The sequence below is a fragment of the Eubalaena glacialis genome, chromosome 5, assembly GCF_028564815.1.
Source record: "Eubalaena glacialis isolate mEubGla1 chromosome 5, mEubGla1.1.hap2.+ XY, whole genome shotgun sequence".
In the NCBI taxonomy this organism is placed as follows: domain Eukaryota; kingdom Metazoa; phylum Chordata; class Mammalia; order Artiodactyla; family Balaenidae; genus Eubalaena; species Eubalaena glacialis.
Genome location: NC_083720.1, coordinates 74,298,259 through 74,323,916, shown reverse-complemented (window position 1 = coordinate 74,323,916; position 25,658 = coordinate 74,298,259). Strand labels below are relative to the sequence as shown.

The 25,658-nt window shown below is 43.0% G+C and overlaps 1 protein-coding gene across 4 annotated transcripts in view; it reads right to left on the bottom strand.

Annotated features, from left to right (window-relative positions):
* DCUN1D4 (defective in cullin neddylation 1 domain containing 4) overlaps nt 1–24,935 on the bottom strand; it is a 66,589-nt gene extending 41,654 nt beyond the window's left edge. The window contains exons 1-3 of one of the 4 annotated variants that reach the window (XM_061191381.1): nt 24,805–24,935; nt 5,720–5,790; nt 5,505–5,544 (exon numbers count right to left, since the gene is read on the bottom strand). In XM_061191381.1, the coding sequence (XP_061047364.1) occupies nt 5,505–5,544; nt 5,720–5,790; nt 24,805–24,829 (136 nt within the window). In that variant the 5' untranslated portion in view covers nt 24,830–24,935. Of the gene's footprint in view, nt 1–5,504; nt 5,545–5,719; nt 5,791–24,339; nt 24,367–24,804 lie in introns of those variants that run through there. The other 3 variants (XM_061191382.1, XM_061191383.1, XM_061191384.1) reach the window with 3 other exon arrangements.
* Nucleotides 24,936–25,658: the final 723 nt, after the last annotated feature.

Below are 25,658 nucleotides of genomic sequence, written 5' to 3'. Positions count from 1 at the left end.
CCCATTACAGCCCAGGCACCCACTGGCTCACTGAGCCTCTCGCCACCCCCCACCTCACAGGAAGGAAGAGTCCAACTTGCGCGACGCAGCACAGCTCCACAGGTAGAACCCTGGAACCCATGATGACAGTGAAAAGTTCCAGGCTCTCTCAAAAGCAATTTTTTAATGCTGAGGAAAACAAGTTTACCTAAAATAATTTGCCAACATGAACCAAGTCAACAAAAATACACAAAGAGCACACAACTCACAGCTCGGTGGCCCCAAAGCTGCTCCCCCAACCCCGCATGGCTCCAGGGATCCTACCTGAGCGACAGCAACAACTCAGGTTTTTAGGTTCATGCACAAAAGTACACCTTGGTTTGCAGGGTTCTGCTTTGTTCACCTGTGCAGACCCAGCAGCTAATATATCATCTCAGCACAGTAGTAATACAGTATATACAGTACTGAGAGTCCCACAGTAGACTCTCAAATATTTGTTGAATAAATGTGTTCCTAAAACAAGCGTAAATCAAATTCTGCTTAAAGATCAGTATGTTTCCAGAAATTTGAAACATCTATGAATAGATAATACACCACCATTTCAGATTTTCTTTCCCATTTGTCAGTTAAGACAAGCACTTGATTCTAAGTTTCCTGGCAGGTCGGATTTTTTTTAAACACAAATATTCCAGAATGTTTGCTTCTTAAAATAACTCTGTGATGTCTTTTTATAATAAAAACACTTAAATCTAAATGAATGTTTTACAAATTTGTATTTATTCGTATCATTAAATTTAGACTTTACTGCTTTAGAACTTATATCACTATCTACCTTAATTAAACTTTATTTTTAGAGTAAAAAGAAAATTCAGTAAGCAAATACTATAAACAAGAATGTTATGGGATGCTTATGTTTCAAAGAAACTTTAGCTATTTTAACCTGCTACAAGTATCTACTTAGGTATAAACAATCTGACATTACAGGTAGAGGCAAAATATTAAGGCTGACGTTTTAAATTAGTAACTACAAAGCACTTTCAAATTTATCTTCACAAATCTGAGAGGTATTATTACCACCCCAATTCTACAGATAAGACAACGGGCCAATAAGTTGAGCACCTGAAAGTTCCTATTCAATAAATACTTGACAAATTAAAGCGACTTAACCCATAAATTGATTTAAAATGATCAGAGCTGCAAGTTTTCAATATTTGCCAATCACCCAAGAAAAAACAGTGATGAAAAAGATTTTAAGGATCCATCTTAAATCTCATTAGAAACATCTGGCAGGTACTTATGAAAGAGAAAATGCCTTTTTATCATAATAATAAAGAAGTAGGAAGAGGAAGAGATGAATAATCTCAACTAGTAATCCCAAACTATGATTCAGGCTCCTTCACATTATCGTGATAGATATTCTGGTGTTCAGACTATAATATTTTTACATTGTGACAGTGACTCTGAAATCACCTTTCCATCGTTAGAAGCTCTTTCTTGATGCTGAAGTGTTTAAATGATCCTTAGGAAGGCAATAAAAATTGTTTCTATTTTTTAACCAAAGGCTATGATTTGAGTTCAGGTTCATTTCTTTTTGGTTCAGTTTTGAAGAAGAACAAATAGGGCTTCCATGGTGGCACAGTGGTTGAGAATCTGCCTGCCAATGCAGGGGACACGGGTTCGAGCCCTGGTCTGGGAAGATCCCACGTGCCACGGAGCAACTAGGCCCGTGAGCCACAACTACTGAGCCTGCGCGTCTGGAGCCTGTGCTCCGCAACAAGAGAGGCCGCGATAATGAGAGGCCCGCGCACCGCGATGAAGAGTGGCCCCCACTTGCCACAACTAGAGAAAGCCCTCGCACAGAAACGAAGACCCAACACAGCCATAAATAAATAAAATAAAATTAAAAAAAAAAAGAACAAATAAATTATTCTATTAACTAACCATATTTTCAAATAAATCAGGTAGTCAATGAATATAGCTATTCTTCTTACGTTAAACAATTAGAAATACTACGAACATTTTTAACATATCTATTCCAATATTTGGTCCCAGAAAAATCAATTTTAAAGAGCAATTTAAGTTCACCTGGATCGAACCAAAGGCCTTTTAATGCCTATGCAGCTAGCTGTTTTGATAATAATTTAACTAAGCATGTTATTCTTAATAAATGGTATCTAAGTCACTGCTCCACTGCTTTTTTTTTTTTTTTTTAATTTAATCTTCCTGCTGTGGGCCTCAAGTAAAAAAAGGTCCCGTTCAGGATTCATTTTTTGTAAGACATATTAAATTGTGTGCCCAGTTTCTAGTCATCTCCAAAGAGGTTTATACAATTAGAGAATTTTTCTGACTTTTCCAAACTTAGTATAAATGCATGTTCCAATACAAAAATCTCACTGTCTAATTTTCATTATAATGGGTTTGTTGTATCTTATAGCCTTGACTCAATAACATTTTACATGTTCATTCTGCCATTTCAATACTTTTTATATAGCCATTTCACCTCACTTTTCACTGAATAATGTCACAAAGGTATAGTAATTTAAGTTGGTAAATAGGATGCATTTTAAGACATCTTACCAGTACCTAAATATTTTATTTCATTTTCTTGAACAGAGCATTGAACTACTTGCTTGCTTCAGTAAAACTAGTAGTGTCCAAATGCGCAATTTTTATCCTACTATTTAAGACCAAAATATTTCCTTTCCTTTCTCTCTAAACAATACTGACTTCTGACATCTATCATCCTCCTTCATCATTTTTTTTTGGTCCTCTCTGGCTTTTTAAATTTACTCCCAGTATTTTGCGCTATTTCTCCAATTTTAACATACACTCTCTCTCTCCTTTTTTTTTTCTTTCTTCTTTTTTTGGTGGAAGACTGAAAGCACCAAAGAAAAGTGTTAAAGGAAACAGAGCAGGAAGATAACAGGCCTCTTTTGCACTTAGTTTGGCTCTTCCATATACAGTTGTTATAGAAATGACTCAGACTACTGATGGGCCAAGAAATTCAAAGAGGCACTACAGTGATTAACTTTCTCAGATTTCCAAACACTACGGATTTTATGTTACTTAATTTTTAAAGTATACTCTGTCAGGTATGGTAATCACAAGTGATGCTATAACCAGATGGGGAAATGTTAATGAAATGGACCACTCCGAGAAATTACTAATGTTAATTGACATTGACTGGCACGTACGAGGTACCAGGCACTGCACCAGCAAGTCATATACCAAACATCAGGCACATCCACTGTCCCCAAGGGCGAAAGAGGGGGCATGAGGCCAAACACACTCTCCACTTTCGTTTTCCTTAATTATAGCTTATAGTTATTAAATTGCCACATTCAGGTTAAATATTTAAATGTGAAATTACCACGGTAACAATACTCACTTAAATCCAAAGTTCAACGTTAACTACAGAATGTACAAGACTCAGCACTTAGATGTTTTATTACCTTAGCCAAGGGAAAGACAACCTAAAGGCTTTACAAACACAAAATTCAGTTTTAAAAAATCAAAACTACACTAACTCTTAAGTTTAAAAAATCTCTGATGTCTACCAATATATTGTTCCAGAATAGTAGAGAGAAATGTGGTTTTTTTTTTTTAACTTTTAAAACTGGCCCTGAAAATTAGCTAAAAGTTAAACACACTTAAATGTGCATCAATAGAAACATATTATGATATATCCACGGAACAGAAAATCATGCAGTCATTGAAAAATAAAGTTTTATAAATGTGCTGCAATGAAAAGATCTCCAAGATATACTGAGTGACAAAAACAAGAGGCACATACAAAGGTATACTTGTATTTGGGGAAAAACATATATCATCATCATTTGGGAAACAAATACAAGAATATAAGAGTTATCTCTGGAGAGTCAAGGGTGTAGTACTAGTGGGGATGGGAGCTAGGGCTCATAAAATGGGCCAGCAACCTTCGCTTCTTTACACCTTTTTGACATCTCTTTTAAAACCATGTGCATACACTGCTTCTAAAATTAAGGAGCTATAATCAATCAATAAATAAAATTATTAAGGAAACTGTTTTTGACTGCCTTGAGTTGACCTATATTTACTAAAACAGAAAGACCAGGTGAAGGGACCCTCTGTGGCCTGGCCTTCTAGAATACATTCCCCCTTCTCTCATTCCTTCCTCTGGAAGAAGGAATGTCTGATCTAACTGGTGATTGGGGTGGGGAGGAACTGAGCAGAGGGGCCCAGCCCCTTCTGAACTCCCTTTCAGATCAACCTGCCAGCAGAAGCTGATACCGTTCCACCATAAGTGGTGGGTTAGAGAGGGGCCGGGAGGTGTGCTGTGCTTAACTAGCTGTGGCAGTGATTGCGTGTAAGGCTATCTACTTAAGTTGAAATACTGAAAAGCCTCTGCATTTCTGCTGCTCTTCTAAGCTGTGTTTTCCAACACAACTGTTACTTCAATCTCCATCTTGTGCCTAATTTTCAATTGATCCTGAACCAATCTGGAGGGGAAGGGTGGGGAGAGTTATAAATCCCAACAACCTCCAAGATACACCATTAAGTTAAAAAATTAAATGAAAAAAGAATGATGCTATACAGTATGTACAGTATGAGCTCATCAATGATAAATTTTTTTAAAAACCCACTACTATAAAAATATATGCAGGTACAAAAATGTCTGAAAGAACAAACATTAAGCGGCAAACTGGGGGAAGGCTGGGCTGGGAGACGTGAAGGAGAATTCTGGCTTTTTACTTCATTTGCTTCTGTGCTATTCACAATTCTCTAACAAGCATGTATTCGTGTATTACTGTGGTAATTTTCAAAAACTTTAAAATATATTTTAATCATTTTTGCTAGAAGTTTTCATAACTACAGATCAAGTGCAAGTTTCTGAACTTTATGATCATTACAGTTTAGAGAAGTGGTTCTCAAGGTGTGGTCTCCAGACCAGCTGCATCAGCATCATCTGGAAGCTGGTTAGAAATGCAAACTCTAGGGCCCCACCCCGAACCTACAGAATCAAAAACTCTGGGGGTGGAGCCCAGCAATCCATTGGAACTACACCCCCCCCTGTGATTATAATGCCAGCTACAGTTTGAGAACCACAGGGCTAGAGAATTGTTTACAATTGTCAACTTTCAGTATTCCCATTCATAAATCCTCAGGACCTATACAACACATACACACACATGCCCCTACCGACCTATCAACTCATTTTACATCTCAAGTCAACAAATATTTATGGAATACCTTCCACATTGCACTACTGTAGCAACTTTTTAGTATAAACTAAAACACTTCAGTAGAGAAATGATTATTTTGAAACCACTGGGGAGACTCCCCAGCCCCTTTAAAGGAACTGAAGTACTCTGTTATAAACCAGAGCCCTAGAACAGATTTCCTCCAGGGAAGGAGCTGTGAGATGGCTACCTCCATACACCCTGAAAAACAATCCTCAACCAAGTAACAACTTGCTAATGGAATGCATTATAACTTTATATTAGGAAGTTTATTTAAAATTAAGTAGTGTTAGCATTTATAGATACCTGTTTGGTGATCGTCTTGGCCAACGTCTTCTGTTAGATTCTGCAAGAAATATGTTCATCATTACCAAGAAATCACATACCATACAGCAAGCTTTAAAATTCAATAGTTTCATAAACAGCTGATATCTTAATACCCATAATCTAAATTTTATCAAATACACTTAAAACTACTACTTTAAACAGCTGGTAGTTTTGTCTTTAAAAGATTGACTTACTAGCTTATTAAGGGTATGGTAGATCTTATGAATATTTGCCAGTGTTGAGAGATGAGAGTTCAGCTGAAAGTCTTTAAAAGAAAAAGGGGAAAATTCAGTGTCATTTACTTCTCATATTGCAAAAAGACTATTAAAAAAGAAAGCTCAGAAGTGAAGATAAACAAATATTTTGATACAACTGAATTCTATCTCCATTAATTTGATACTTATTAAATAAGATACAACATGCAACTACCAACCTATCTGCTAGAAATAAAGTCTGACAATAAAATTAAATTCCCAACCACATGTTAAAATAAAGTTCATGAAATGTTCATGTGAATTGTAAGGTAAAATAAAAATACTTCAGTAGTTATAATAGCCTATCAGCAATAAACTTGAGCTTAAAAGAAAAATATCAATAATGCTAGCAAATTAAACAAGTCACACAAATAGAAGACAGATCTCAAACGAAACTTGTTCACTTTCTCTTTCTCTTCCCCAGAATTACTAGCACAGTATCAAGCTCCTGGCAAGAAAATAATAGGAAAGCATCTCAACCATTCGGCATTTCTTACAATATACTTATTTTGTTGGCTCTTATATAACATAGAGCAGAAACGGAATCTAAGCCCCTCCCCTTCCTAATTTAACAAACACAGACAGATCAAAGGACTATCCTGCAAGCTCCCAGTCTGAAAGGCCAGGGCTCTGGGATGTAGTCTATAGCTACCTGCATGGCAACAGTAAAATGTGCCACAGAACCAGAAACACAGAGGCAGAACTCACACTCACAGAGAAACATGGCCAAATCAAAGACTGTCTCCACATGCCATCTCTAATAATTGCACAATGAATCATACACACAAGACGAATTAAGTTGCTCCATCATACAATCCTGCACAACATAAAACTTTAAGTTAAACTGTTAGGCTTTTGAATCTCCAGTTTCAAATGTTTTTTATAAAGTTAAGTATGCTTGCCTACATATTAGGCTATGCGAATATGGGTTAAAAGTCTATGAATAATTTCATATTTGAACAAGCAATAGAAGTATTTTCATAAAATATCAAGATTTACAGTAGTTCCTTTTCTTTACTATCGTAAAGACTAGTAAAGGTTAGTCTGAAAATAACCTTGAAAAGATACTGTAACTTTCCAAGTTATGCCATTCGGATAAAAAAAATCTCCCTTCACTGGAATTTTTATGTGGGACACATATCAGATGCAACGCGCAGACACTACAACACAAATTGTCTCTGCTGGGGCTGGACTCTCTGGGCTGCTGCTCCGAATCTGGAAAGCAAGCTGACTTGCCAGCGTTTAGAAAGCTTCACTTTCTTTTCTAAATTGTGCCAGGAATCCAGGTCTAGGCTGGCCTGGAGGACAGAGGGGCCAGCAGGCAGCGGAGACCCTGACATGCACACATGCACGGCTCTGGCACATGCACGCCACAGGCACAGCCACCGAGAATGGTCCAAAGAATCAGAGTTCTTGGCTGAGAGGCAACCAGAGCAGGGCCTCAAATATAGACATGTGTTAACTATTTTGCATTATTAATTATTTGGCATCTGAATGGTTTAGCCATATTTAAGGTAAATGATGACATAATGTGCACAGACCTTGATTTTCCATCTTAATTAGTGCGATTGCACAGAAAAGGATTAAAAACCATTTGGGGTATCCGAGTGTGTATACGTGTGTGTATTTATTTACTTATGCTTCTACTTCATAAAGCTGGGTAGGGGCTCTAAAACTAGGAGCAACAGCCTCGTCCTGACCCGCAAAGGCTTTGGGGAGCTTAATCTTCCACTGCCCCCCTCTCCTGGCACCTACGACCAAGCCATAAACCCCCTTTTTGTACTCTCTCAATTTAAAATTTGGAAGACAAATGATATACTACATTAACATCTTGAAATATTAATTAAGCTCCTGGGCCCCTCAAAAAAACAAAACCAGAAAACTTAAGGGTCTAGATTCTCTCTCACTGAGGCCACACAGAAGCGGTTTGCCAAAGATCATTGCAGCAATGAGGTCTCCAGAACTCATGCCATACCACCCTGATGTGAATTCAACTGTCAAGATTCACACAGGAGAATCTAAACAAAATAAAACTGCTAAATCCTTCTATACACACACACACACACACACACACACACACACACACACACACACACACAGTTTCTGCCAAAATACCACTCACTGAGCTTTACAACCTGACTCTGGAGTCTAACAGTCAGTTTGAATCTCAGGCCTACCAGTTATTTAACCTAAATTTCAACGTCCTCAGTTTTGAAGTGAGATTACAATGCCTAGATGTGGCAGACAGCCAATGCAATGCCTGGATCACAGTGAGTGCCGAATAAAAGATATCAATTATCACTCTATTTGATTATACCATTTTCCACACCACACAGCTACCTACAATGGTTTCTACTTTCTGTAGGTCCAAGTCAAGCCCCACATCAAAGATCTCAAAGTTGGAGCTCCCTCTGTGACTGAGGCATGCGGCCTGATACATCTCTACGGTATGTGATGGCATTTCTATCTATATTCATATACCACCAACTGACGTTCATAATGATGGTGGAAGATCATCTCAACAGTGGGAAAAAATATACAAAAGCATTTAAGAGCAGGTTCTATACATGAAGCTTCACTTTACAGACAACACAAGCAACAAGGTTCATTTCACAAGTCACATAATACATGTCAGCAATTCTCTATTTCCATATCCAGCGTCTACTACCATAACCACCTCATCATCGCTTCACCAAAAAAAAAGGGAAAATGAAAAGGAACAGCAGCACGAACAGAATAGTTCTTCTTTAGTTTCACCACGGTAAGAAGCTGGGGAGTAGACACAAATTCAGGAAAAAAAGACCAAAATGGCATTAAAAGATAAATCCACAAAGGTTAACACATATTGAATTTACGGTTCATCTGTTCAGTGCTCAGGGCAAGTAACAGACCTTGAAATTTAAAATAGATTTCACATCCTTAAGGAATAGATGTTAAGGATAAAGATCAAATGCTTTACAGAGAACATATTTAGGAAAGTACTAACTTATTCATAAAATCTCCTTCTGCTCATATTTTAATTCCAAAGTATAAATGCTTGGTTAAGTCAACTTTAGTCCATGATCAAAAGGCCCTCCACAGTCAAGTAGTCACTGGGTTTGACTCTCCTGTGTGACATGCGAACCCTACATTCTGTATTAAAAGCGACTAAAGGCTCTGCAGAAAGGCACAGCCTGCTTGATAAATGGTCTGCCTAAATTATCTTCTGGGCATTCTTAAAAATGATCAACAAATGCTGACTGGGCATAAAGTTTTCCGGGGTTTTTTTTGGTTTGTTTGTTTGGTTTTTTTTATAATTACTATTTGCTGTGACCTACATAATAGAAGAAAGTGAACGCCAATGAGAGTCAAAATTCACTTCCCCAAAACTACTCTCAGTATAGAATCCCACAATATAGGCAGAGACATAAATATTAGGAATAAAACAATTATTGGTAAGTTCAGACAATGACCATCAACCAAAAGAATCAAATTTCAGAATTAACAGTCCTAACAGGAGTTTACTTCCATAAGAGGGTCAGAAACAATTTAAATACATAAAAATCCAAACCTTTCTTTTATGACATAAATAGTCATTTGTTAAATATAGCTGGGAGGTGATCTTAATTATAACAGCAATGAAAAGCAATAATACATGTAAGAATAAACTTAAACATGCAACAACCAAATGAGGAAACAATGAAAGCTTCCTGAAAGACAAAAATGCAGAGATATTATATTCTTGGAATGGAAAGACCCAGTATTGTAAGGCAATCACTTCGCCCTTCACTAAAGTACAAATTAAATGCAGTCAAATTCCTATTCTCCCTGCCTCCCACTTCCCCACCCCAAAAAAGAGGTGGGGGAAAAGGAAGGGAGTCAGGCAAGCTTGGCAGATTGATTCTAAAGTTCATCTGAAAAGAACAAATGTGCTTGACTTGCCAAGAAATTGTTGAAAAAGAAGAATGAGGAAGAACTTGCCCTATCAGACAATACATAATATAAAGCAGAGGTTGGTAAATTCTCTGCAGAGGGCCAGATCTTAAATATTTTAGGCTTTGTGGGCCATCCGACCTCTGTTACAACTACCTTGTCATTGTAGCTCAAAATCAGCCATAAACAATACACAAGCAAATGAGTGTGGCTGTGTTCCAATAAAACTTTATTTATAAAAACTTGGTGGTGGGCCTGACTGGGGCCATGGGCTGTAGTGTGCCAATGCCTGGTATAGAGGTAATTATAACAGTAATTATAATACAAATCAACGGAAGAGAGCTAATAAACATATGTCTGTATATATGCCTGCAAGCATGTCTGTATGTTTTTAAGTATGCATAAACACATATAATTAATATGATTAACTGGCATTTCAAATCAATGAAATACTCTGGTTCCTCTTCAGATCGAATAAATCTTTTGCCTTTTTTTTTTTCACATCAATGGGCAAGAGATAATTATTTAGCAAACAGAGGGGCAACCAACTACCATGTGGAACAAATTAAAATTAATTTCAACCTCACCCAAAGCATGGAAGGGGAAGGCATCCAAAGCAAAAGAAAAGTCCGTATCATGGACTCAGGGCTCTCTCTGCACATTCCGCCTCTACCCATGTACCCAATCTCATCTCTTACTCATCTTCCCCTTGCTCACTCTTCTCAGTTGCAGTGAGCTTCCTGCTATTCTGTGAACATTCCAAGCATGCTCCTACCTCAGGGCCTTTGCACGTGCTATTCTCGTTGCGTTGAGCACTCTTTCCTCTAATAATAACATGGCTTGCTCTCACACTTAATCAGGTTGCCACCGAAATATCACCTTCTTACAGAACCTTGCCAGACCCAACAAACAGGACCCCTTCTTCACTATCACTTTACCATGCTTTACTTCTCTTTATGGCATTAGTACCTCCTGATATATGTCATATTTGTGTGTCATCTTCCTCTCGCATTAGAACGTAAGCTTCACAAAGGCCAGAACTTGCTTGCTCTTGTCCACTGCTGTATCCCTCGTACCTAAAGCAACACCTGGGAAACATCAGGTGCTCAATAAATACTCAAGGAATAAATGAGTGCAGGTACAAAGGCATCAAGACTTAAATTCAATATGTTCAGGGTATTTCAGTGCATTCACACCATTAGATCTTCATATGTGAGAAGCAGCACGGTATCAGGACACTCAAAAGGCAGGCAAGGTCAGAAAAAGGCAGCTCTGAATCCTGCTTAAGAGTTTAATCTCCTAAGGACTTGTATTTCCAATTGGACCATCAGAGGGTATGCAAATGTAACAGATAAACAGGGCACATTCAAGCAGCATCAGTCCTACTCAAAGGTAATTCATGTACAACTGTTTCACATGAAAACAAAAAAATGACTATGGCACAAAATTTGAAAGAAATTTCACCAGACCAAGTTACGCTCCCAGAATCCAGAGGGTACTTAATTCTGCCATAGCAGAACGCTGGTGGAAAAGTCTGAGAAGCACTGCTGTGAGCCTGGGTGCCATGAAAGTGTTTTAATCAGTTTTTTAGATAGACTTCCCTACGGCGAGTGTGTGGCCTGGATTTAGAGCGGCCTTTCATGAAGACTACTGGAAGTGACTGACGTGGGAAATGATTAGGGTCTTAAGGTAGACTGTGGCAGCAAAAGTGGAGGGAAGACATCCTGAGTACAATGGGATTGCAGGACATCCACATTCAACTCACACAAATTCAACTCAATTGCTTGGCAAAATGAAGAGGGAGAGAGAAGAAAAGTCAATTGTCCCGGTAACTGCCCTCGAGGTCTCTACTTAATGAGTGGGAGCTGGGCAACAGGAATCTGCCAGTCACTGGGTCGGCTCAGTTTCCACGTGGATCTCACAACCTTGTATGAGTCAAGTATTTAAAGAAATGTATTCTTCATAAAACACAGTCCCTAAACATAAGCCAGCTGCTGCAACTGGTACTCAGCTGAAGAGCCAGCGACCTGTCCTAATGCCAGAGGAAAGAACTGCTGTGCCGGAGACAACCTCTGATGAGGGGCACCTTCTGAAAGTATTTCCAGTGATATTTTTAATACAGGTGATTTTCACCTTACATATGGACTTTAGAACTAACCTCTACACCAAATGTGATTGTACTGGGAGGAAAACCAACAAGATTGCTTTCAGGTGCTGAGAGGGAAGCTCAACATTTCATGTCCTTTTGTCCAAGTCTCAAAATTTCTCCTTGAGCTATGAAAATTAGCCCAAGCAGGGTCAGGTAACTAGTTGCGGCCAAGCTGAGGATAATTCACATCTTCTAATTCCCAATCCAAAGCTCCTTTCTCCATTCTAGCTTATTTCTGATGGGAGCAAGTGTCCATGTATCTTCACACTCCATCAGGGGTAAAAAGCAGCAGCATTTCCCACCCAAGGTTGTTAATAAGCAAGCACACAAAATTAGAGAACTTTAATATTAAATAAAAAGATACTAAAACTGGTAAAATCTAAAACCACCTACCAACTTCTTTTTTTCTTTGTTGGAGAAAAGATAGTGCAGAAAAGATACATAATGCCTATATTATTTCTATTAAGTACACCTCTTTCCTCTTGTCACTAAAGATTCACGAAAGTATTTTATTACGAGCTAAACTCCAGGTGGCCAATCAGTGAGCAATGCTCTCAGGTATAAAAATTTTTAATAAGAACTATGCACAGATATGTACTAATAAATGCATTCTGATGACAATGAAAATGAAGAACTAAATCAGAAATGGCTTTTGGGGTGCGGGTGGGGGACTGAGGAACTGCTGAGTTTGGGCTTTACGATGGTGAGACTGGAGCACGTTTAAAATGCTGAGATTCGATTTGCTTAGTACCCTGGAAGGTTACAGAAGCCAGAGTGTAAAGAGGGGGTCAGCTTACAAGTCAGGGAGGATCTATACATGAGCTCAAGCATACAGAGTATAAGTCATTTTAAAAGACAAGTACAAAATGCAATTTTAAGTAAAAAAGGTCATTAGAAATGAGTTTTATCTCAAAATAACTTGACAGACAAAATCTACCATAAAATGAAGTCTACTTTTGACACTGTAAAAAGTAGTATTGGGGGCTTCCCTGGTGGCGCAGTGGTTGAGAATCTGCCTGCCAATGCAGGGGACACGGGTTCGAGCGCTGGTCTGGGAAGATCCCACATGCTGCGGAGCAACTAGGCCCGTGAGCCACAACTACTGAGCCTGCGCGTCTGAAGCCTGTGCTCCGCAACAAGAGAGGCCGCGATAATGAGAGGCCCGCACACCGCGATGAAGAGTGGCCCCCGCTTGCCACAACTAGAGAAAGCCCTCGCACAGAAACGAAGACCCAACACAGTCATAAATAAATAAATAAATAATAAAAATAAAAATAAAATAAAAAGTAGTATTTTCAACTGGGATTACAGACACCAATTTACACTTCTGCACACCAACTGATCGTCATTTAGCTATGTGAGATGGCACAAGTACACGTCTCATTTGTTAAAACAAACATATTCACATTTGAGGCCAAATTATTAAAACACAAAGATCCGAAACGAGTTTTCCACAACTGGGAAAAAACCAAAAGCCAGGTTGTGGGTCAGCTTCATACCACACGCCTGTCTAACCTGTCAGAAGTAGGAATTTCTTGGTCTATAAAATGGATGGTAATAGTGCTTGCCTCCTAAGGACACTGTGAGGATCCAACTAACTCGTGCTGCGAGGTGCCCAGCACGGTGCCCGGCACACGGCTCCGTGTCACTTGCGCGGCAAGCGGGGTGGCCTGTGCTCCCCGCCCAGGGCAGGGCCCGAGGGGGGCAGTCGCAGCTTTGGAGTCCTCTGCCCCCCAGCCCAAACCAAACCCCAAGCACACAGGAAGCGCCTGAGCATTAATCCAGCCGCTGCACATCAGAGTCAGCTGGGCAGTGCGAATAACTGCCAGGGCCCGGGCCCCAATCCAGACCAACTAAATAAAAAGAGAAGTGGGGTTGTCAAAGGCTTCTCAAGCAGTCCAGGTGACTCTACAGTGCAACCGGAGAGGAGCGTTCCGTCCCCACCCTCGCCTCGATCCCCAGTCTGCCGCAGCCAATCCATAGCCACGTCACAATCTCAGCACGGGCCAGAGGGCAGTTCAACTCATTCACTGCAGGCCCTGCAGATTAAGAAAAGATCAAGATCCAGGCTTTTCAAGGTCGAAAAGCTAGGTGAAAACTAAATGAAGCAAAGTAGCAGTGAGGAAGGTGTTAATATCATTCTCCTCATCAATAAATATTTGCTATTTATAAGGCACAGGGCCAAAAAGGTGAGCACGGAAAGGGGAAAACTGACAAGGAATGGGAGCAGGTCATCACAGGTGACTCGGCGCTTTCACTGAACACAAGATCTGACGTTAAAACCATCCAAGCACACCACTGCTGCTGGCTTTTTCCTCCTAACTCTCACAGGACCTGTAGAAGCAGCTGGGAAAGAAGCCACCCGCCCAAGACAGGCGGCATGCCACCTAGCACCCGTCATCCACTGCGCAGCCTGTGCCTGCTGGTGGTGCCATCTCAACGGAGTCGGCCACATCAGGACAGCCGGCCTGGCAGCTCTCCCACTGTGACAAGGTACACAGGGCCCTAGATTCACTCTCTTCACCCCACCCTACCCACGGAGGAACACAGATCTGTCCACTCCATCGCTCAGAGTAAAAATCACCCTCTCATCTCACTAATGTCAGGAGAGGCCAGATTTAGGGTAAAGAGTGCAGCTCTGGCCTCGGAAAGCCCTGGGTTAGAGCCCCTGCTCTGTGGCGTCCTAGCTGAGGGCCCTGCCTATAACCCAACCTCACTAGACCACAACAGCAGGCCCCCCCTCACAAGGGCTTGTGAGAACTCCTGAGACGGTGCATGCCAAGCACTCAGCCCAGCGCTGGCCCATACTGTGCACTAATGAAGGTTTATTATTTTAATCCCTGTTATTATTCAACATAGAAGAGACTAAGACAGACTGAGCCCAGAAGATCAAAAAGTAAAGACGGGGCAGAAGGGATGACAAGAGGACAGGTCTTTAAAACTCTCATTTCAATAGCCAGTTGTCGGGACTTGAATGTACAACACTCCTTTCTCAGCTTCCTGTTTAATTAAGAACAAGTAATCTGCGGTCTAATAATTTTGGGAATGGAATCTGTAGAAAGAGATCTTAAAGGGGAAAAAGACTTAAACTCACCCTCAACTACAGAAAAAGGAAAGAGACTCATTTCAAAGATGTTACGCAAAAACTGCATTAGTAGCTCTACTGAAAGGTAAGCTTTCTGGTTTTTCTGCAATGTTATTAGGTATCTCCTATATATAAAAATTATGTGTTTAAAAAGTACTTAATACAAATGTCTGTTTAAAATAAAATCTAAGACTAAAAATGACTATTTCATTAGTGAGTAAAGAAAAAGTATGGAAATACTCTTCTTTGCCACAATCAGTTGCCCAGCGAGAATCCGTTTTTAAATGCCCACTGTCATTGTGAGATGGCAGAAATGAGGGGAAGAAGAGCAGTGGGAAAGGAGGAATTCATCCTAGACCTTATCCTGTTGGGACCCATTCCAAGAAGAAAAGAACCAATTGCAAAACAAAGATAACAGTGACAAAATATGGAATTCCAATATACCTGCCAGGTTACCATAAGGATTAAATGAAAAGCACAGATAAAACAGTATTATTTCATAGGCAGTGGTGGGAACCTAAACCCCGGAGTCAGAATGCCTGAGTTAGAATCTCAGTTCACCACCTATCAGCTGTGTGACCTTGAGAAGGTTAGTTAACCTCTCTGTACCTCAGCTTCCTCATCTGTAAAATGGGGATGATAACAGTACCTACATAACCTACTTCAGAGCGCTGTGGCGAGGATTACATGAGTTAACGCAGGCACGGCAGCTGGAGCAGCCCAAGAATAATCACTGTGTATAAACGTGTCAGTCCCTCCCCTCCCCATCCCACTTTGTTCCTCTTCTCTCCCCACGCCCCACCTCCTCTAACTTCTCTCTTTCCCCTCACCTCCTTTCCACTCATAAACCCTCCCTGGTGCCTCTTTTCAGCCCTTCCCACGTGGCTCCTGCCCATCCCTCCACCTCGCCCCCCTTCGCTCTGGCCTATCCAACGCCCATGCTATTGCCAGGCTGTTCCCTCTGCTTGGAAAGCACCCTCCCACCTCACCCCTCAGGCACACACCCATCTTTTTCTTCACGTAATAAAACTTCAAAAGCTAAACCCACATGACAGTAGCTAACCCTTCCCTAAAGTCTAATTTTAATGACTCCCTATTTGTTCCCAAAGCACCCTGGGCATCCAAATAACCTTGCCCTGTCCCATACTTCAACTGTCCAGGACCTCTCTGCATCCACCACTAAGCCTGCTGGAAGGAAGCTCCTGAAACACGAGGACCAGGCTCAGTCATGTTGTTACAGCAGCATCCAGCAGCAAGAAAAAAGGTTTGGAGAGTGACTAAGTGAGGGACTGCTTCACTTGCTTCTTTTCTTTCTTATAACCTGTTTTCCTCTCAAGGGTCTCCTTTTAAAGCCTAATGAAGAAATTGTCATTACACAGTAATCATTAGAAAAGTGCCAAGCGTTTCTCTAAATACTTTGTGTTTTATCTAATTTAATCCTCAGGATCACTTTTGATCTTGCCTCCTACTTCTTTCTCTCTGCCCAATCCCCAGCTCCACTCCAAGCACACCAGCCTCTTTGCTGTTCCCTCAAATACAGCCTTGCTCCCCTCCTCAGAGTCTCTGCGTTTGTGCTCCCTCTCCCTGGAATGCCCCCTCACCTCCATCAGGTCTTGTCTGACAAGCCTCTCAGTGAGGCCCTCCCTGACCGAGCCTTGTAAAATTACAACGTCCCCTGCTCTGCTCATCTCCCCCCTGCACACATAGGGGCACCTGTGCACTGCCCTTCCCTGCTTGAGTTTTCTCAAACGAACTGCTCACCATCTGACATACTACATGACTCATCTGCTTATTATCTGCATCTTCCCTGCAAGGGGAACTTCACGACAGATGAAGAAGACGGCCTGGTACATAGTAGGTGTTCAATAAACACTGTTGACTGAACAACTCCATACCACACAGGAGGTATTTTTTATGCATGAGGAATCTGAAGCTTACACAGAGTAGCTGCGTAATTTATCCACGGTCACACAGCTAACAGAGGCAGAACCCAGAACCAGGGCCCACACTTAACTACTATGCTTTCCTGCCTCTCAACCTGACCCAGATAACAATGAAAAGAAATCGTGGTATCCAAGGAGCAAATCCTAGCATTGTATGCCTTTGGCCCACAGAGAAGCAAGAAAAGCCATCCACCAGAAAATTTTTCAAGGGAACAAGTCATCTAATTCAAGCCCATTCTATGTGGTAAAGTATTAATTATCAGATTTATAATTTATACAGCACTGATAGTTTTTCTTTGGATGTAACAGTTCAGTAAAAAGACAGAGAGAGATTATTACACCTTTTTATACTGTACTATCCCCATGAACAGCAAAATGACAAATCATCAACTAACACAGAGGAGGCCTAAGATGATATATATTAAAAGCCAAAAATTGTGGTGGGGGACTTCCCTGGCGGTCCAGGGGTTGAGACTTCGCCTTCCAATGCAGGGCGTGCGGGTTCGATCCCTGGTTGGGGAGCTAAGATCCCACATGCCTCTGTGGCCAAAAAATCCAAAACATAAAACAGAAGCAATACTGTAACAAATTCCATAAAGACTTTAAAAAAAATGGTCCACATCAAAAAAATCTTTAAAAAAAAACTGTGGTGGGAGGTAGAGAAGTACAGACTGAAAGGGGATACAAGGGAACTTTAGGGGGTAATGAAACCATTCTATATCTTAATTATAGTAGTGGTTACACACACTCGTATTTATCAAATGGGTACAATTTTACAGAATGTAAATTATACTCAATAAAGTCAATTAAAAAGCAATTAGGACTATTAGATATAATTTTGGCTAAACAAAATAAATATTCTACCAATATTATTTCCATACCTAATACTCTCAAGAATTTTGGGGAGGGGGCGGGGGGACAAAGATGGAATCAGGCAAAGACAGCAGTAAGAGCTCCATATAGTGAGATCGGTGGGGTGACTGATGCGTGCCTCAGAGTCCTGCCTGACCACTGGCAAAGGCAGCTCCCACTGACACTGCCTGTGTCCCCCCTTTAGCCTTTTGGGTCACCTCGAGCCAGGACTCTTGGACTCTGAACAGAGTCCAACCAGGGTGGAAAGGCAGATCACTGCTCTTCTCCACAAGGACCTCAGCCAAGTACCAACCCATGATGGGTCTGGATGTTGGATTTGTCCGAATTCTTAGTTGCGAGCATCAGAAACCAACTAGCTATTTGAACAGCGATTTTTTTTTTCTAAAGGTTATTGGGTAGTTCACAGACTCTCTAGGAAAACCAGAGCACCAAGCACATCAGCTGTACAACCAAAACAATGCCTAAGGGCATGCTGCAGAGTGCACCACCGACACAGCGGGGACCTGCCTGAGCTGTAGCTCCCACGGCCTCTAGAAGCAGCCGTCACCACTGTCCATCCTCTCTAAATGGCCTCCAGGCACTTCCAATTGCTTCCCATGTCTTGCCTTCAGCTTCAGATTCACACCCTGGTGTGGCTGTATCTGGGCAGCTCTGCCTTTGACGGTAAGAATTCCCCAATCAGAGGAAGAGCCTGGGCCCCGAAGACTGGCAAAGGCCATCACGGACACAGACGGATGACACACCATCTCTGCAAGTACTACTGATACAGCCAGCAAGTAATGAAAGGTTTTCAAAAAATATTCACAAGGAAAAAATCCTCAAAGATGGAACTAAAAAAAATCATACCCAGAGGTAATGTTATTTGGGGTGGGTGGGGATCTTTTTCTGCATCACTTAGTGTTTTACTCAATATATTAATTAGTAGTTTCAAAAACTACAAGCCTACCTTCCTAGATTGAAAATAACTCATTAACGGTATCTCCTGATTAAAAGAAAAACAATTAAAATCTAAAGTAGCAGATACTTTGTCTGCTAGAATACTGAACATGATAGAAAAAAGATCCTTAGATCTGAAACAGTCATGCAACGATTGCTAAAATATATGATTCTATTTAAAATGTATTTCAATACTTTTTCTATTTAAAACATAAGCCACAAATTATAGCCTCTTTTATAGCCACAAATATTTTTAAATGTACATTCTGCTTAAAAGAATAACTCTCAAGAGGTACTTCTCCTAACTTGAATCTCAGAATAAGAAAAAAGAATAAGCTGTGAAAAGCTATTAACTCTAATTTAAGCTGACCACCTATGAAGAGATGTTAGCATTAATGTCAGAAGCTCAGAAACTTCACCTCCAACTAACATAGTTCACTTTCTAAAGAAAGCAAGCCTTTAGTGAGCTCAATGTATTGTTAACATTAAGAAATAAGCCCTTTGGACCAGAATCTGGTCATGAAACAAGAAGAGGGGAAAAACAGACACATCCAGGCCGTCCAAGCCCTGCCCAAGCCTTCCCCACCTGGGCAGCCTGTTACACACCAGGTCAGAAGCAGACGCGTGTACTGTCACACGCACGCTCGCTCTCAGCCCCTCAGCATATCACCAGCACTCCGCTCCCTCCAAGAACTGCTCCATGCCACAGACATTCTTCAAAACTGGTATCTGCATGTATTTAAACATATATATTACTTAAATTGGTTTGCATAGGACAACTTTGTCAAAAGAGGGCATAGAATGAATAAGCGAAAGTTCGTATGCCTGGAAGAAAAATCTAAAGACAATGAAAGACACCTCGGAAGCATGCAGGATAGCAGGAGGAAACATTAAAATTTTCCAGATAATTCACTAACTGCTCAAGAGTTGACCATTTAAGTTCAATTCATTACATATTTGAGGTCCTAAGCGAGGCATTCTGCTGGACCATAAAGTGGTTACTAAGTAAGACACAGTCCCAGATCTCAGGGGGCTTATCATCTAATTGGGGGGGGGGACAAATAAGTAAACAAGCAGCTACTGTTAAATAAGATAAAACTGAGAATAGAAGTAAACAGTCTTTGGAGATTCAATGGAAGGAGAGAGCCTTCGAGAGGAGGAACAAGGAACACAGAACTTCCACAGAAGTAGCACTGAAGGCAGTGGGGAGGGAGCAGTGCTGGGGGAATTCAAAACTGAGCTTAAACTACAGAACAGGTTCAACCCCAGCTTCCGAGGAGTCTATTTCAGTAAGCAACTAGGAGCCTCTGAGGTTTTGGGGTAGGGGGATCATAAGGACAAAGATATTCAACTGGTGATGGAGAGGATAAAAAGGAGGCTGAGCCTGGCAAAAGGATTACTGGTTATTACAATATAAGAAAGAATGGATCAGACCTAGGGCAATGGCAATAGGTATGGAAAAGAAAGGACAGGCATGGGAAGAGATACAGCCTCTCTCTTGCTACTGACCAGGGAAAGGGAGGATGAGAAATGTCTAAGCTTCCAGCTTGGGTTATTAAATGAACTGCAGTTTCATTAACCAAATGAATAAAATTAATTGGTCTTGTTTTCCTCTTTATTTTGGCTACTAGGAAGCTCAGAGCCAAATATATGGCCCATTTCTAACATATGGCAAGCATTTATGTGTAGCCTGTAAATCTATATTTTCTTTCTCTCGACAGAATTTAATCTATATTTAGTAAGTCACCTCTATTTTAGAATGAAACAGAAAATAAATCAACAGATAAAAAAAACTGAGTCCAAGCCAGAGACAATTGGACAAAGTAGCTGATTCAGGGAAATAACTGCAGGCTACCAACCCAGAGCACTCTCCTCACCCTTCTTCCACCCTAGCAAAGTCCACATCCCACAAGAGAAGCTGAAAATGCCAGACTTTCACTTTCTCCACCTCCCTCACAACTAGCAGTGGCAGGAGGTCAATTCTACCCAGTGAGACTAAAGGGGAAGTCGCCAAGGTGAGAAAAAGACTCCACTCTGTTAAGAGGGAACTGTAAGGAAGTATGTTCCTTCCCTCCTTTTCTTACATAGGCATGATGTCTGGTGCTGCAGCAACCATATTGCAAACATGAGGCAATGAGCCTGAGGCTCTTGATAAACCAAATACTAAGAAGAAAGGAAAAAAGTATACAAAGAGCCTAGATTCTTAAGACATCATTAGGACTGCACCAGCCTTAGAACCATCTATCGCTAAACTTCTTGCTAACAATAATAAGTTCTACTACTTAAGCCATTTTTGATTGAGTATTGTTATTTGCCAGAGGCATCCTAACTGATACAACAAAAGTCATCATGAGGTCAGTTTCTGAAACCATGATTTTTACACTGCTGACTAAGCAAGACTGTTATTATCGCGATGAGAAAAATGCAAGCATATATTATTGTCAGGAAGCAAGCAATAAGCTAATAAGAGCTTCTGGGAGCAGTTAAAGATGAAAAGAGAAAAGGATATAATGATAAATAACATTTGAAAAAAATGTGATCAAGTGTTAATAGGGGTAATTCTTGGAGGCAAGAACTGAGGAAGAAAAGAGTAAAAGTACAGAAATCCTCTTAAGGGGAGAAAATGAGGGGCTTTCTTTCCTGGCAACGTTATTGACAAGATAACCTGAAAATCCTTACCAGTACAGATCCTCCTCCACTTACCCTGAGTAAGACCACTGCAAACTGAAAATATCCTAGGTCGAAAATGCATTTAATATGCCTAACCTACAGATATCCGCTTAGCCTACCCTATCTTAAACATGATCAGAACTCTTATTACCTTAGCATATACTTGGGTAAAATCATCTCACTCAAAGCCTATTTTATAATAAAATGTTGAATATCTCAGATAATTTATTGAAAACTGTATTGAAAGTGAAAAACAGGAGGGCTGTCTGGGTACAAAATGGTAATAAGCGTATTGTGTCTGACTGGGAGCTGCTGTGTCTGACTGGATGCCGCTTGCTGCCCAGCATCAAGAGAGTATCATACATCACCAGTCTGGGAAAAGATCAAAATCCAAAATTCGAGGTACAGCTTTTATCAAATGCATATTGCTTTAGCACCATTGTAAAGTCGAACCATCGTTAAGTTGGAACCATCTGTTTAAAACAGTCAAAAAATTTTGTTCGTAAGAAAACACAGAACCTACCCAAAGGCCAAAAATCAAAGAGGAACCTAAAAACCAGAGCAGAAAGTATAAGGTGATTATGTACAGGAACCCAGGGTTTGGGAGCTGGGGGAGAGGGAGTGTCATGTGTGTGTATAGGGCACCTGCCCTTTGGGATGAAATTGAAAAAAAAGAAAAGGGAAAAAAATGACTAGCCTAATATTTTCTTTAAAAACACCATCTTGTACAGCTCTTGTTTTCAACCTCATACACTTCACCCTTTACAAGAGCAAATTCCAGTGATACATGCACATTAAAACAAACAAACATGACCATGTTACATATTACAAAGGATTTCCTGGGTATTTCACCATAAGCTTAAGTAAAATATAAAATAGATATAAATCTTTTCCTGATAAAATCACACAAGTACTCAAGTTCAGTTTATTTGTAACCATACCAGACAGTTTCCAAATCTTCGGACTTCTTGGTAAAATTTTTATCATTAGGGTCATCATAATACTCTTCTAGCGACCATGCTACCAACAGTTCCAAAATACCCTATACAACACATAAAAATACTCTGTCATCTCTGAGTTAATCATTACAGGTTTTGGAGTCATCGCATATAAATGGTAAAGAAAACTGGCAAAGGATGTGATGTTTGGAGAGTCTCCAGTCTAAATGGATGGTTTCTGATATTAAAGAACAGAAACGAAAAAACATGGAAACCTCTTAAGGTCCTGCACTGAGTTTACCTTCCTCTAGTCTCATTTGCTTCCCATGCTTCTTTGAAAACTGAAGACATCAAATATTCCCTTCGCTCATCTTCACATTTTCACGCTGGCTTAAATGAATGGGACAATGTCCACCCTCAATTCCATTAAGCCGCCTCCAACCGTCAATTCATTTCAAGACCATCTTTTTTCCAAAAGTTCCCTTATCCTTTGGCAATCCAAACAGCCCAAGAACTACAAACACATAATTTATACTATCTTCACAAGGTTTACATGTGTCTCTACTGCATTCCCAGATTTGTCTAAGATGGAACATTTTAACCTAGTGTTTATATACACTGGATGCCACAAATATACACCATCCTAAACGCTGCTTTAGATTGTGTTGCATCTTGAATGTTTTTCCACAACCTATGTACTAGATGGTTCAAAACCAAGCATTTATTCTACAAGTAAGGCCACCAAACGCAGAGGGAAATAGTCAACTCGGGGATCAAGAACCTAAGTACGAAAGGACGGCGTCTGGCTTGGTTCTCCCCCAGCCGCTGACACAGGGAGAAGGTCTCAGGGGACAGGAGCACCGCCCTAGACTGCGCTCGAGTCCGCGGGGAATAAAGCACAAGTTCGCAGAGCTGGGAAGCTCCGAGGGGCGCGCTGCATTCTGGGACTCGTTTCCACAGTTACCCACGTGCATCCAACCCAACCGCGGCCCGGACTACAAGTCCCAGAATTCCGCAGGACTGCTTTTCCCCTTTCCGCGGGACTGCCTTTCCCCTCACACCCGGCGACTGGAGCCAGACCCCAAAGGAAACCCCTAAAGCGCCTTCTCCGCAAGGCTGGGCGAGGTCGCACCCCGCGGGCGCTGCGCGGGGCCTGTGGTCCGGCCCTCCCGGCAGGGAAGCGGGTCCCGAGGCACCAGCCTCCACACCTGACGACCAGAAATTAGACAACTGCGTCACAGACTGCCAAATCCACGGACCGCCAGGGACCACCCTCCGCCCCACGCTCCTGGCCTCCAGGGCCCGACCCCTCCGGCTCCCGCCACGGAAAACCCGCAGCCCGCTCCCCTGCCCCGCCTCCCACTCCCGCAGCCAGAGCCCGCGCCAGCGCTGACCTCGCTTCCCGCCGCTCGGGGGAAACCGCGGCCAGCGCCAACCTCTGGGCACCTCCCCCGCCCCCTCCACCTCAGCCCCGCCCCCTCCTCTCCAAGCACCCCAAACCTCAGAGCTCCCCCTCAAGAAACCCGGCCCTAATCCGGGGGAGGATACACGTCCCCCAAACGCGTAGTCTGACACCTTCCCCCCCCAGCCCCACGCGGACCGAATCTGGATAAGACAGTTTTACCCCTGCCCAGGCCCCTCCCAACCTCCCTTCCCTCCCAACCAGCTCTTCACCCCCACTGCACCTCCTCTACCCCTACCTCCATCCCGTCACCCCAAACCCTCCCCACCTTCTTCCTCTCCACTTCCAATTACCCTATCTTCCCAACACCTGCTCCATCCTATTACCCCGACATCTGCCTCCTCTCACCACTCCCAGTTACCCCTCCACGCTTCCTAAGGCCCTCCCGCCCGCCGGACTCCCCAACTATCCCATCACACCTCAATCCCTCCCACCATTCGCTTTCCCATTACATCAGCCCTCATCTCCTCGCCCGCCCTCCTGCCCCGCACGGCCGCTGCCCCCAATCCCCCACCCCATTGTTTCCCCCCCCACCCCCGCCATCCAGCCCTTCTTCCCATTGTCCCCGCCCCCGCGCTCCCCTAGCACTCACCCGCCTTTCTCACGGAGCCGCCCGCACCGCTCGGCCCCTAGGAAATCCTCACCCCTGCGCCCCGCTCGCTCGCTCCCTCTCTCTCCCCCGCCGCCGGTGCCAACCCCCAGCCCTGCTCGCTAGCGCCCGCCGCCGCCTCCACCTCCATTCACCCGGGACACTCTGGTCCCGGCCCTTCATCGCACGTCCCGCCCCCCCTTCCCCCAACACTGAAATGGAGCCAGTCCCCACCCCCCTCACCTCCGCCCTCCCCCGACAGGCCGGCCCCTTCCCCCCACGCCCGCCCCCGCCCCGCGCCGCCCGCAGCGTCACCGCCCGCCCCGGCCCCGGGAGGGGAAGGAGTGGCTCCCGGGCAGGGGCTCCCGGTGCGTTTTGGGACAGGAGGCGCAGAGCGGGGACTGTGGGAGATGAGCGGAGAGTGTTGGCAGCCGCCCGGACCCGGCCGGCTAGCTCTGTGTTACTCACTGACAGCGGCGGCATCCGAGTGCATTTTCGGGTAGCTCACACCGCGATCGCCGCCCAGGCTCCCGCGCTCGCCTCGCGGTCCCCCCACCGGCTCGCCGCACCTCGGCTGGGAGCTGAGGACCCGCCGCCAGGCACTCCCGGCCCGCCCACCTCTCCTCCTCCACTGGCTGAACCTTGACTGAGCGACCGCCCCTCCTCATCTCTCATTTGACAAAAGGAGTGCGGAGAGCGCCGGTCTGGAGCTGGCAAAGAGGCCCCGCCCCCCGAGGTCTAATGCGATTGGTCCCGACGCCTCATTCCCTAACGCCCCTGGCGGAGGCCACGTTCTGGGAGAGCAGGTTGGCCCCGAGCACTGTCACTCAGCCCCGGGGGTCCGAAAGCGCGTGTAGGGGCGAGGCTGGGGAATTGGTCCACCTTGACCCTGAAGCCCCGCCCTGTGGCGGGCGGGATTGGTGGAGCTGTAGACCAACCGAGAAAGACGGGTCGGCGTCTGAAACAAAGCACGCGAAGTGTTTCCCGAAGAACCGAGAAGGGGAAGAGCAATTGGGGCGGCTTGCATCCTGCTGGACAGAGTAGGGGAATCAGCTCTTCCCTCGCGCCTGGCGCGACGCGTCGGAGTCTCCTGCTTGTCTCCACGCCTCCGAGTGGCTCTCTGCAGGAGCCCAGTCCGCGCCGAACTTGGACTGGGACTTATCTTGCTAGCCGTTTCGTACAGCTAGAAACTGGATAAAGCATCGCCGCGTCTTCATTTCCAGCAAACCCTCTGGTGAGGAACAAATTCTTTCTTGTACAACAATCCGTCTTCTCCTCGTTTTCGAAATGCACTTCTTTTCCAGAGACAGCACATTTCTTCC